This window comes from Calonectris borealis, chromosome 16 (assembly GCF_964195595.1).
Source record: "Calonectris borealis chromosome 16, bCalBor7.hap1.2, whole genome shotgun sequence".
In the NCBI taxonomy this organism is placed as follows: domain Eukaryota; kingdom Metazoa; phylum Chordata; class Aves; order Procellariiformes; family Procellariidae; genus Calonectris; species Calonectris borealis.
In genome coordinates this window covers 19,038,803-19,052,574 of record NC_134327.1, presented here as the reverse complement: position 1 = coordinate 19,052,574, position 13,772 = coordinate 19,038,803, and the positions used below count along the sequence as shown (strand labels likewise).

Below are 13,772 nucleotides of genomic sequence, written 5' to 3'. Positions count from 1 at the left end.
TTGCTCTTCAGTAATTTTGTCCTAGGAGCTCTGCTTGTAATGCTGGTGGAAGCTAAACAGCAAATGTACCTTAGAACAATTCTGTTTAACCATAGTATCTGGAAAAAAAATGCAGGGTTGCTTTCATTCCATTCTTAGAGCTTCATTGTTTGGTCTATGTCCACTTGGCAGTGACGCTTGTTGGTGGTAGCGAGAAATTCTTCTAGTGCAAACAAAAGACTTCACAGAAAAGCTCAGCCCTCTAAGGCTATGTTTTTCTTTATTGGAAACTAGCAAACCATATGCTGTTTGAATAGGCTGCTTTAAATATCTGAGCTAGTTCAGCATTGACTTAGCTAAGCTGATTTTAACCTACAGTTTGAAATGGAGAAAGCCACCAAGGCCACTCTTTATGACCAGAAAATGTTCAGGCAGAACTGCTCATACTGTAACTTGTGACAATACTGTTGCTTTGGATGCCAAAATGAGGAAGTGGAAGTCAGGCTTTACAAGTTTGGAGTGATTTCTGTTTTGGTACCTGGGGTTATTTTGGAACATTTCTCCTTTAAGGCCTCAGAGATGTGAAATAATTTATGAAACCCACCCGTGGATTAAAGCAGTTTAAATCTATCTTTAGATACAAGTACATCGCTGCCTTAATCCACTGATACAGAGATTTTGGAAATCAAACTACAATAAAACGTTCCATTCTGGACTCTGAAATGTTGGTGTCAGTTGGTTTAACACACTTTCTTCTTCAATGGAAAGCCTCCTGACGGTGCTGTTTGTGCTAGGTCTGTGGTGCTTATCTGTCAACTGACTGGAGCGAGCGCAGGCGAGGAGGGAACAAGCTGAGTTTCTTTGGAACTGGGGAGTGCTTTGTATTTAGGGTGAGTAAAATTTTATTGTCGCTACCCAGTGACAAGGCAGAACCGCTGTACTGGTGTGAGTAACTCTTACTTCCCTCCTACTTGAAGAGGATGGATTATATGCCCTCCTAGTTCATAAAGTCTACTGAACGCTTAATGTGGAGGAGAAAATTTTGCTTTTCAGTTTTGTGGTAACCCTTTTTCTCCCCTTGCACTGAATATTTTCTTAAAAGATGTAATAAAGTAACTGAAAGATGGTAGATTTAGATTAGATATAAGGAAAAAATTCTTCACTATGAGGGTGGTGAGGCACTGGAACAGGTTGCCCAGAGAAGTTGTGGATGCCCCATCCCTGGAAGTGTTCAAGGTCAGGTTGGACGGGGCTTTGAGCAACCTGGTCTGGTGGAAGGTGACCCTGCCCATGGCAGGAGGGTTGGAACTAGATGATCTTTAAGGTCTTTAAGGTCCCTTCCAGCCCAAACCATTCTATGATTCTATGAACTCAGAAAACACTGCATCATTTCTTCAAACACCTGAAAAGCAAAAGTATAAAGAAAGTAACATCTGACCTAAAAGATAGTTTGATCCCTTGAATGTTCTTTGCTGTGCAGAGCTCTCTGTGTAGTGCATGTGCACTAACTAAAGCTTTGCTCTTCTCTGCCCCTATGCAGCTGCAGCCAGAAGTGGAACGCTACGAGTGGGTGATCATAAAACACCCAGAACTGGCCACGACTGGTTCAGAGCCAGAAAATCATGCCTCACCAGCTTCCAGCACCCTCTCTTCCAGCAGTGTCCCATCAGACCCCTCAGATCGCCTTTCTCCCTTCTTATCGGCTCGGCACTTCAACTTGCCTTCCAAAACAGCCTCCATGTTCATGGCTGGCAGCAGCGAATGCATCATTATAGGTAAGTCAGTGTGAGAATTTGAGCCTATATCCTACCAGCTCTTCCTATCTGCCTTAGATAAGAGTCACCTGTATTCACCATGCATGTATTTCAGTATCACTGCAGTTAGAGATAAAAGTGGCCAAAACCTGATTATTACTACCCAACAAAAATTTTCTGTGGGAAAACTTGCATATCAAGCATTTTAGAGTAAGGTAGTAACTCATAGCTTTAAACACAGCCATACCTTCATACTGCCTAATTCATGATGAGAAATAGTTCTTGAAGAGGAACTTACTGTGCACTGAGGTTTTTGAAAGACAGGGTAGCCTATAAAACATGTTTATTCTCCTGGAACTTTATTGGATCTGTGGTGCTGCTGACTTTGGCAAAAGCCTGCTTAGTTAAGTTGTCACCTAAATGGGATTTACAAGGCACAGGTATAAAATAGTAGTTGTCCTTTTCCCGAAAAGCTTTACTTGACACTTGTTAGGAGAGCAACTAGCCTGGTGACTTCCTCTGTAACATCAGGTGTCGGCTGATTCCCCGCTTAGCAGCGTGCGACCGTAAGTTGGGCTGCTCCAGTATCAGCAGGGCTGGTGAGAGCTTCAGTGCGTGTGTAACTGAATTAGAAATCACTGTTAATGATGTATCACAGATATTTCAGAGATCTTTACTATTGAGCATATATCCCACCAGCTCTTCCTATCAGCCTTGGAGGAGAGAGTCACTTATATTTACCATGGGGTAAATATATATATTGCTACCCACTATGGGTAGCAATAAGAGAAACACAAGCTTGGGTAGTAGATACATAGAAATGATTGTTGTACACAATTCCAGCTGTAGACCAGAATTTCCACCCGTTTGATTCTTCAGATGTTTTCAGTAGCTATTCTTAGGTGGTTGCCCTACAAGCAATAGGGGAATCTTCCTTTTCGTTTTCCTAACACATTTCTGTCTAAATTTATTTCACTTCATTGCATTTTCTGACTCTGTGAACCTTGACATAGACCCACAGATAATCAAAATGCTTTTAACTCTGACGTGTTTTATAATGATTTAGAAGACCAAGCCAGTGCAGTGCCGTTACTAATCTTGTTATTCTCCCAACTTTGATTTTTGACTGCTAACAGAATTCTTTGCTTTTTCTTTACTGGAGTAAAGAAAAACGCAGTTGGTAGCTTCCAAGATCCTCCAGCACTGAAAAACAAATCTTAAATGCAGGCATTTGAGTCAGGCTCCTTGTTCTTACTGACTTGCATTACTGTTTTTTTTTAAATTAAAAAAAAAAATCATCCAGTTCTGATAGTGTCATTTAAAAGCTATGCATTTGATCATAATCTGTTACACCTGAAGGCAGCAAGCAAACATCACTTAGGGCTTCCAGTTGTTCCCACAGGAAAAGCGTTTAAGTTCTGGTTTGTGTTGTGGTTTGTTTGGGGTTTTGGGGGGTGTTGTTTTATAACCGTTTCCCATGCTAAGAAATGCAGTGACACCCTTACACTTGTCTTTGTCTCTTCACAGGAGGTGGTGATGGCCAGGCTCTTTACCTCGATGCAGATCTGAACCACGGAAGAACCAGCCACTGCAATACTTTCAATAATCAACCATTGTGCTCTGAAAGCTTCCAGATCTCTGTCTTGGAGGTGTGGGGCTTCAGGGACACCATGAATGGTTGACTATCATTAATCAACTAGTCTTTCAATCGTCCTAGGATTCCCAAGGCAAATTCTAATGCAGGAGCCAAGTTAGAACATAATTTCTGCTGGGCTCAGTGTTTTTTAGTAATTACTAAGTGGTGCACTTGAATGCAGGGCTTAGTTGTTTACTCTTATTTTATTTAAGACAGGTCAAGGTGAAGTAATGTATCTGATTAACTCCTCAGCTCTGTACCTCTAGAGATCTGGATTCAGGTCCTGTTATTAAGTAAAAATGAAAATGTCATGATTTCAAACCATCCTAAATGGATACAAGTCCGTATCACAGGATAGGTTTGCAGTTTGATGCAATTCCTCAGAGGCACAGAGCCGGCTGAGGTGTACTGTAGAGCTGTGTGCCACTGGCACCAGTGTCTGGCGCGAGCCAGGAATATCAAGTGTCCGCTCACAGGGAACATTGATGACCTCAGATTTGACGTAGAACATTAGTTCATAAAATCATTGCCCTACTATAAGCAGACATTGTGCAGACAAATCATGAGTTATTCTCAGTACCATTTCATAAGTTATGAAAGCTCTCAATTCACACAAGAACCATGATTGTTAGTTATCCTTCTCCTTGTACCTGAACCCTTGACGCATTCCAGTTGCATCTGTTTGAGGAGTCTGCCTCTGAGGAAGGCATCTAGACTGGACAACGATATCTCACAGGCTTTATTTTGTTTACATTCCTATTCCATATCAGTATAATGACTTTAAACTGACTCATGTTTCAGGCAGCTGAAAGCCAGAGCGTATATGCAGTGCTCAGAAACTTCCCTTTCTTCGTGTTTCCTGGAAGCTGAAATGGAGCTTTAAATCTGAGAATAACTCTGCTGATATCCCTACGTGTTCGGGGAATTAGACATTGTGATACAGAAGCTTAATGCTCTCCCCATAAATAAATGAAGGGAGGTGGGAGGGAAATCTTCTGTGTAATATTATTCGGGGGGTGGTTGAGTTTCCCAGCAGAACTCTAGGCGACGCTTGTTTCTCCATATCATGAGTCTTCCCAGTGATGAGATCCTGAAAAAGGTAACGCCTTTTTGCCAGCGGTGTTCTGGTAGGGTTTGGATGGTGCAAAGAGACTTTTGCTCATTCCTGAGAATTCATACAGTTCTCTGCAAGCATGTCTTGTGGCATGTGATGTCTGGAGGCAATTGCCCAGTGTCTTTACCTAAAAGTTTCAGTATCTGCTGTAGAACTTTTCCCACAAGAAGCGCAAGTACATAAACGTCAATGGATAGTCCAGAGCTATCAGTGGGTAATTCGCTAGCAAACACAACAAGTGAAATGAGGGGAAAGAGGAATTGCTGTTTTTTTCAGCAGTTCAATCTAAAAAATTGCTTTAGAGTGGGGGAAATGTTATTACTACTTAAACTTGAAGTTCATTAAAAGGAAAAATTAAAAATTTATAGTGATAAAATCTCAGCTAGGCTGGACAGGGTCATGTTAATATTCAGAGGTCACAGGTGAGTCTTGTTGGTAATGTTGGCTTGTTTAGCTTGCCATCAACGAAAATACCATGTGCTTTGGTAAAGTGTTGCCTCTTGCAAAGTACATGAACAAACTTGGCAAAAATGTGATTTGCTTCTTACGGTGCCATTTTGAATTTTTGTCAAAATAACTACTTGAAATATTAGACTTCATATACAACAGTTCAAGATGTCTTTTGCACCATTTATATTTGCAGTTAGATTATTTCACCCTGTTTGAGAGTCAGCACTGGGCCTGTCTTTCTTTCCTGCCTCCCACTCAGTGACTTCTGTCCAGCTGTCTTTTCATAGTTTACCGTAAGCTTGACTGAGCTAGAAGGGAAGATATAATTCAGTTATACTTAATGTATTTTAACGGAGAGGAACTTGAACAGTCATATCTGGCTTTTTACAAATACTGGCCGATGCTGCCTTCTATTATTTTTTCAAAGCTAGCTGTATCACTCTGCACTTGCTAGTATCTCACAAGCTTCCTCAGACAAAACAAATCACTCAAAAAAAATGTATCCCACTTAGTAGGTTCTCTTAAATGTAGGTGGGATTTCAGTTTTGTCCCTATCTCCTCTCTTTCACGCTTGTTTGAGGAGCCCTTGGAAAAAAAAAAACCACCACACAATAGCATTAATTTTCAGCTTGTTAACTTGTCAGAAATTCCCTCGAGCTGTGTGTTGGCAGGATTTGTGGGACTTTAGTATTACACTCGAAATGAATAGGTTTTATCTGCAAAATCTTTCCTGCAGCTGGCGGTGGTGATGTGATTTTCTTACTCCCCATCCCTGCTGGATGCAACTATGTCAGCGAAACCCGAGTACTATACCGTGTCTTAAGCCATATCTAAGAAACACTATTCCCTTCCCTGCTCTGTTCTTCGTGCACAGGGATTTGGGTATTTGAAATCAGAAATAACTCATAGTTGCTCAGAAATTCATCATAGGAGCAGTACTGAAATCAGTGAGGTTTAGGCATCTGAGTCTCTTCCGAAAGTCAATCGCAGGCCTCAGCTCAGCTTCCCTTGTGTCAGGTGAGTACAACTTCTGACCCCCCCACCCCCGGCAGCGGAGGCCCACAAAAGTCCCCTTTTTGTAGCTCATCTAGATGGCCAACCAGTCTTCTGCATGGGACTAAAGGTAAATCTTGATTCTTAAAGTAAGGCGTTGTGCTGGGTGGCTGGCGGCGTCCGACAGCTGCGCTCTCTGTGCGTTTGCAAGCGGGGCGGCTGTGCGTGGAGCACGCGCTGTGCCCCGCGCCGTCCGAGCGATGACCTGTGTGAGACTGCAGCCACAGCAGGGGGTGGAAGGGTGGACAGGTCATCCTCCTTCCGCTGACTGTTGGTCTTGAGGCGGGGATGTCGCGGGGATGGCTTTAGTTCCATACAGCACCACCCTGCTGCAGTATGCCTGCTTTAAATTTGAATAGCCTGAATAAGCACGAGGCTGCAATAACATGGCAGGAGGAATTGTACAGTGCTGTGTCATCTTCACACAATCCTTTTGTTCAGTAAAAATGAGTGTTCCTTTTCACGTGCAAATCCTCGTGTAATTCTCGTTGTGAGACACCTTAGAGGAATAGCATCGTGACTTGAATTTCTTTCCGGTAGCAAAGAGGCATTTTTTTTGTCTGTGTAGTTAATGGCTGTTGCTGACCAACTGTATACCAAAGTTCAGGTCATTAAGCCAAGAGTTTGTGTAACATGCAAAACTGTTGAGATGGAGACCACAGACTGGTTTTTAAGACAATGACTACAATGGGCGCCTTATCAGACAGACAAAATTATCTGAAGTACCCCAGCTGTGAAGTGCTTTGGTCACGTTGTAATTCTGAACAACTGTTGATGTAGTTTGTAGTCTTGTTTGTGGTCCTGCTGGCAGCAGTGACAGCGAGGGTGCCAGTGCCGCTTGAGCTGCTGTTTGGTGTGGAGCTGGAGAGCTGAAGGCTGGACGTCAGCTACCACAGTTCTTCACGAGCATATTTGCTTTCCTGAGAAGCCGTTTTGGCTTTGTAATATTCTCTTGAAGGCAGAAAAGACTAGAAACTCCTGACGTCAGAAACTTGAATTTGTTGTAAATGGCATCTAAGCTGTTTCCAGGCCACAGGAACGGTTTCCAGCTGTTAGCCAGACTTCATCGCTGGGCTCAAAACCAGTTATGCCTACAGATCATGCACTTTGACACGCTCCCTTTCTGATGAAGCACGTTAATCGGTCTTTTACTAATAGAGGCCAATTAAAGGGAAGGGAAAAACTCCCATTTCCTCTGTATTGACAAATGGAAGGGGCGGGCAGTACTGTTCTTTAAAGAGTTAAACTTCACGCCAACAGAGATCTGTGTTTAGCAATGGAGGGGTGGCACTTGCAGACCGATCAACTGCTATTCGTGTGGGTGCATTGAAATGGCGTCCTTGGAAATCCATCCTCACTTCTGGTGGGGAGCGAGCTCCTCTGCCCACTGACCACGCAGTCGCCGTATCGGTGCGGATGCCACGGCCAGCGGGCACCAAGAGCTCGCCTGCAGCCACGGCGCTGGAAGAGCTCGGCTCCGGCGACTGACACCCGGAGTCCGGTTGTTGGACGGATTGGAGGCTTGGGCACCCGGCTGTTTGCATTGAGATGCCTTTCTGCCAGCTCTCTGTCATGAATTTCAGACCGTTCATAGTTGAGATGAGTGTGTGTATTACTTGGTGTGATGTTTCTCTTCAGATGACTGGTGGTGTGCTGCTGAATTGGTTTTCTACCCTACCGTTGGAATCGCTGCCCTACGTTGATGGTATTTTTGTCACTGTGCAGAATTTTGGATTACATTAAAAGGTGTTTGACTCTGGAGGCTACTGACTTCGTCCTTCATTCAGTTATTTTCCTTCCTGTAGCCCTCACAGCAAATGGCATGCTGAAACTGAGACATAAATCTTGGGGCATGTGTTCTCTCACGTGAACTCTTCGCTACAGTGAAGCGATTATGCAGTTTCTGACTGTTTTATGAGATCTCACAAGGCTTCCACTGAGATCAGGTGCCAAACTGACTCTAAAAAACCTTAGACTGGCAAATTCTGAAATGAGCCGCCTTCCCTTTGGCAGGGCCAGAGAGTGTGTTTTGCCCCAGCCCAGCTTGGGTTTAAAATGGAGCTCGGAGGTGTCTTCTGGCCACCAACACTTGTAGATCAGACCAACGGTGCTGTTGCATCCTCTGCGCGTAAACACCATCACCAACTCGGCTACAGCCCTGCGGCCGCTGTCAGCCAGCGCTGCTCTCGCTGGAGGCTGTGCCTGTACCGGCACAAGGGCGAGGGTTGGCGGCAGCAGGCAGCTCCGTCGGGGAACTGCTTGTCTAAAACTAATATTGTTGTTCCTCTTGATGGCTTGGTTTTAACCTGTTGGAGCGGGTCCAGAGGAGGCCATGAAAATGATTGGGGGTGGAACAGCTCTCCTATGAGGAAAGGTTGAGAAAGTTGGGGTGGTTCAGCCTGGAGAAGAGAAGGCTCCGGGAAGACCTTACTGTGGCCTTTCAGTACTTGAAGGGTGCTTGTAAGAAAGATGGGGACAGAGTTTTTAGAGGGCCTGTTGCGACAGGACAAGGGGGAATGGTTTTAAGCTAAAAGAGGGGAGATTTAGACTAGATGTAAGGAAGAAATTGCTTACTCTGAGGGTGGTGAGACACTGGCACATGTTGCCCAGAGAGGTGGTCGATGCCCCATCCCTGGGAACATTCCAGGTCAGGTTGGACGGGGCTCTGAGCAACCTGATCTGGTTGAAGATGTCCCTGCCCATGGCAGGGGCTTGGACGAGATGACCTTTAAAGGTCCCTTCCCACCCAAAGCATTCTGTGATCCTATGATAGCCTGGATCCCTTCCCTGCCCACGTCCCTGATAACAGCGTGGATGCTTTTTGCCATGGTTGAGGAGTGTTTCTGGTTAGCAGCGCTGGTTTAAACAAATATTCCTGTTACTTAAACCTAGTCTTTGCCAATGCCTGAAACGTAAATGTAAGACTTGTGGGAACTACAGGAACTTATTGGTATAGTTGGACGACATCAAGATACTCTGAGAAAATGCCTTTGGAAACTCCCCACAGGCAATGACCAATGAAGTAAAAAAAAAAAAAAAAAACCACAACTGTTTGAGTTTCCAGTGAAATTCCGCTAAATTCTTGGGGTTTGAGTGAAAGTCCTGGCAGGCAGGAGGAAAAAAAAAAAACCAAAGCCCAACATAAACACCTCATACACAACCCGGGGGCCTCCTCTGCTGCTGTACACCGGTGTTTCCAAGAGCAAAGCTGCGGTCTAAGGCGTTGCAATGTGGAAAACAGGGATTGCTGAGCTTGCAGAAACAATTCAGATTCTTTTCACGCCAGCTCTCTGCAGCGCCGTGATGAGGGTTTGCTGCAAAGAAAGCCCGTGGCCGCTAGAGGTTACCCTTGCCTGGTCGCCAGCTGCTTTCTCCCTCCATTGCAAATAAATCCATTCCTGCAAGCCGAACGTCCCAGAATTTAGTAAACATTATCAGGCTGAGTACTTTTTTAAAAGAGAAGGGAGTAGAGAAACGGGGTATGAATAGGCTTTCTCCACTTGATTTCCAAAAGTGAGCTTAGCATTAAAGACCATAAATCACAATTTTACAACTCCCTTAAAGACCTTAACCTTAATAACAAAGGTGCTCAGTAGCAGGAAAATGTAACTGATGGATGTTGCGGAGCTGAGCAGTGCAGGCTGCTGGTTTTAAACCTTACAGCTACTTTAAACTATGCGACTGAGGACCTGAAACGAAAATGGTGTGCTTGATTGCATCAAGTAGTGGGAGCTCTTTACCATGCATGGAGGGCTTGATGATGGGAAGGTTATGGTGGTGTCTCACGGGGCTGGTAGTTCATAATGAAGCTGGAGGAGCCTTAACCCCTGAAAAGGAAGACTGTCTTCTGTCTTGCCGCGGTGCTGCGGTATGAGAAGAGCATGGTGCTTGCTAGTTGTGCATTTTTTTCTAGATTTTTTGTGCACAGTCTGTTCTGTAAATGTGACACGGATGGGTTTGTAACCAGATGGGAGATGGGTTGTAACCAGATGATGGCACAAGACTGCTTCTGGCAGCAAACTTAAAGGTTTTCCTGCCTTTTTAAGCACCCCGTTGGGTGTTTCCAGACCTGCCTTGCTACCACTCTTCCCAAGCACCGCTTTGGGTTGCAGAGCCTCTGTGTGAGCAGCTGGGAGGTTCGTGGCTCGACTCCTTGGCCGTGTTCTGGTGTCGTAGTCTGCTTCTGACTCCGTTTTCGAATCACACAACGGGCTGCTCAGTGGAACTGGATGCAGACTTCAGCTGGGCGATGTTTGAGAGCGTTCAGCTCCTGTTTTGCGAACCTGGTGCTGGCTTCTCTTGTGCAAATGTAGATAAGGCGCTAGGACTGTCTACACTGTCCCTGAACCTGGATACACACCTCCCCGTTGCTGACACAGCTTCAGTTCATTGCTGGCTTGGTGAGTCACCTCCCTTTTTGTGCTTAAGTTGTCCTCCAAAGCTAAGGGCTGTGCCCACCATCTGGCAGGGTTTCTGACTGGACTTGTCCTCCTCCTGGTCTCTCGCAGCCGCAAGGGGAAGGAGGCGGCTTTGGAAACCCGTAGGGAAGAGTGCAAGTCCAGGGAGCCAGTGATCGGTGCCTCGTCCTCCCAGCCTGCGTGATGCTGGATCCTCCGTGCCATGAACGACTGGGCGTCCACGCTTTTGACCTGCGAGCGTTGCAGACGGAGCAGTGCCAGCGTTGGCTCCGCCAGCTCAGCAGGGCCAGCCGGCTGCAGCCAGCGCTCTCCCGCTCGCAGTGGCTGGGGCGCAGTCTGTTTCTCTTCCTCAAATGGTCCCCCTCGTGCTGCGAAATCCTGCTTCTTTAAAGCCCGCTGGGTTAACGTGAAGCCCGCTTTTGCCCCCTCGCGTCGTGAAGCTCGCTGCTGTGCTGCAGGGGTTGCCTCAGGCATCCAGTCCCTTTCAAGAACCATTGCACGTGGGCTTCTACATCGCTTGCCTTCTGCAGGGGTCTGAGTATGACGTGCTTTGGTAGACCCATCTTGTTGAGGCTGTGAATTCAAGCCCAACAAAGACCACAAGAACAAGGTTGGTTGTTTGCTATGAATCCTGCAGAGCAACAACTTGCCCAGTTTTGTTCAAAGGAGGTTTAGGACTGAAACTTCACGAGTTGTCACTGTTTGCTGAGCTGGGTAGAGGTGTACATCCAGGCTGGGACTTTGTCCCTTGACCTTTTGCATGCTGAATCACATACGTTCAATGGAGCAGCCCTTAGCAATGAGAGGGCAGCTTCTGCCCACTCAAGCAGCACAAGGCCAGTGGCTACGGCCAGTCTCGCTGAGCTGCGGTGCCCTGCCGCCAGAGTCGTGGCAGCCAGCTGGCGGTAGCTGGCAGGATAGGTACCTCTGCATCAGTCCCTTCTGTCACCTCAGCACCCACAGAAGCTTTGCCACACGCCAGCTGTGTCTCTGCAAGCGACGCAGCCACCCGCTGCCCTTGGAGGACAACGTGTAGAGAGAACCCTTGGGGATGCTGGCACAGGGGAGTCCAGGCTTCCTCGCTGCCTCTGCGGCCAAGGTGCTGCAGGACCTTCCGCATGGCCACAGTCATGCAAATTTAACGGGGGGAGAGGCAGAAAAGTCTCAGAGATGCTGAGTTTCCCCAGGTTTAGCTGCCTGTCTCACGGAACCGGGAAGCAGCCTCCAGTACCGCCTCCCAGAGGGAAGGGCTGCAGCGTGGGTGTAACCCTTGTGGGAGAGTGGAGTCCCCCCCAGTTACCCACCCTTGAGAGAAAGCCAGACAAAACCGATTTCAGCAGTTCCACGGCTCACAGAAATACTTGTTGATATTCTTCCTCTAAGGATCTGCCTAATTTTTACCGATTGTCATAACGTATATGCATAAGTTCATTATGCTTTCTCTTACGCTACAGGAACGTCAGCCGTAGCTCCTGTAGCACTGTGATCTTGCACTTTTCGGGGCAGACAAAAGCAAAGCATTTCTCAGAGTCACAGCTTTGCTTGCAGCCGTGCTGTGGGTTGTGCACCTGGGCTTGTTCCCCACTCAGGAGGGAGCAGTTTAGCTTCAAGGACTGCAGGGCTCTACTCAACCGTAACTCGCAGCATTTCTGAGGGTATGGGTCTTCTTGGACAGCTTCCTTCCCTAATGAGCAATAACATAATCACGTACAGATTTTTGAAATTGCAGAAGTGGAAACCACAGGAGGAATAACTGACTAGCAGAGGAAATTTGATTAACGTGTTCGACACAGCCTTGGGGGTGGAGGTAGAGGTTTCCAAGGAAGAGTCAAAGCACCTCTCTTTCCAGGACGGCTGCCTGCCTTGTGCTCAACCCTCTGACGGTTTTGGAGCTGCCTCTAGCTCAGACTGGCATCTTGGAGAGAATTTCTAGCCTGTATTTGGGAGGGGAGATGTGCTGCTCCTTTGGCTGGTGGGAGCAGATGTCCGCTCGAGCCCGTTCCCGGGGTCAGAGCAAGCTCCAGCTGGTGCCTGCCCCGACTCCGGGGCTGCCCTAAGGAGCTTTTTGCAAAGAGGGTCCAGGGCTCCCAAAAGAAAAGGGAAGGGCAGGCTCTTGGCCCATAAACCGGCATAAACAAGCTCCAAGCAGAAGCCTTTGGCCTGAATTGTGTCTTATGACCTCTGCCGTGATCCATCTCTCGCGCAGCCAGAACCTACTTGCAGGGGCTGGATCTGTTTCCTTGTACACACGGCAAGGGTACGCTCTCATGACCATCCATACTAGCCAGTTCCTGCCCTGCCTTTATGCTGGTTTTTCGAGGGAAAGGATGTTTTTAAGGGCTTAATGTTTAATCTGCACCATACTAACCAGAAGAACTCGCAGAGGCTGAGCGAGGCTGGGAGCTGGCTGCACAAGGTCCTCCTCCTTTCCAGGGTTCGTGTGCCTCCAGCCTGGGAGGTTTTCAGAAGCGCAGGGCTGTGACATCCAGTGCTTGCTGGGGCTGGGGAAAGGCACGTGACGAACAACCGCCCCCAGGACAAAGGAGTTGTGCTGCGAGCACGGGAAAGAGGGAGAATTAGAAAGTTTTGAATTTCTGGGCAGCGTTTTTGCAGAAACGTGCTGCTCTCAGCAAAGCAGGAGCAAACGTGTTCGGCAGCAAACCCTCCGAGGCCCTGGGCACTGCCGCAGCAACGCCTTTCGCCCCTGGTCATGCCAAGGCCGTGGGACCAGCTCTGTCCCTCCTGCCATCGTGGGCTCTTAGACCGTGGGACGGCACGGTCTCCCCTCCCCCAGGGCTGCGTGGCTGGGCATCGTCCAGCAGGTCCCACCTGAAACCCGGAGCCAGCCGGTGTCCTCCGAGCGACGGCTCTGCCCTGGCCTCAAGCAACCCCCAGTGTTCTCCTGAAGGACCTTATCTCGCACAAACCTTCCCCGCTGCTGCTCGCTCACAGTCGCTGAAACAACCACGGAGGGGATCTGTCCTGAAAGCCCCTGGGGGCCAAAAATGTCCCTGTCCCAACCACAAATGTTTCCGGCAGCCTTTCCTGCAGAGGAGCATGCAGCTGGGCTCAGACCGGCGAGGTCCGGAGCATCGTGCTGCCGTCCCCGTCCAGCCGCCCCGGCGGGGAGCCCCTCGCCCACGTCTCCCGGTGAGTGAATGGTGAAGAGCCGGGTGCCACAGGCTCTGCCGGGGCTGCTCCAGCACTTGGCAGCTTTTCTGCAAGCATGGAAATGGGGAGGGTGAGTAGGGTGCCGGGACAGAGCAATAGCTTGGGTGAGCGTGGTGCCTGTGCATCAGCAAATATTACTAATACGTACGTAGCTGTGGAGGCATTCTTAAATAATGAGCTATTCCTGAGCCCAGGCT

At 47.7% G+C, this 13,772-nt stretch overlaps 1 protein-coding gene across 8 annotated transcripts in view; it reads left to right on the top strand.

Annotated features, from left to right (window-relative positions):
* Positions 1–7,747, top strand: part of TBC1D24 (TBC1 domain family member 24) — a 30,853-nt gene extending 23,106 nt beyond the window's left edge. For all 8 annotated transcript variants that reach the window (XM_075165763.1, XM_075165765.1, XM_075165764.1 and 5 more), the window contains 3 exons: positions 774–869; positions 1,520–1,754; positions 3,261–7,747. In XM_075165763.1, coding sequence (XP_075021864.1) covers positions 774–869; positions 1,520–1,754; positions 3,261–3,415 — 486 coding nt within the window. In that variant the 3' untranslated portion in view covers positions 3,416–7,747. The remainder of the gene's footprint in view (positions 1–773; positions 870–1,519; positions 1,755–3,260) is intronic.
* Positions 7,748–13,772: the final 6,025 nt, after the last annotated feature.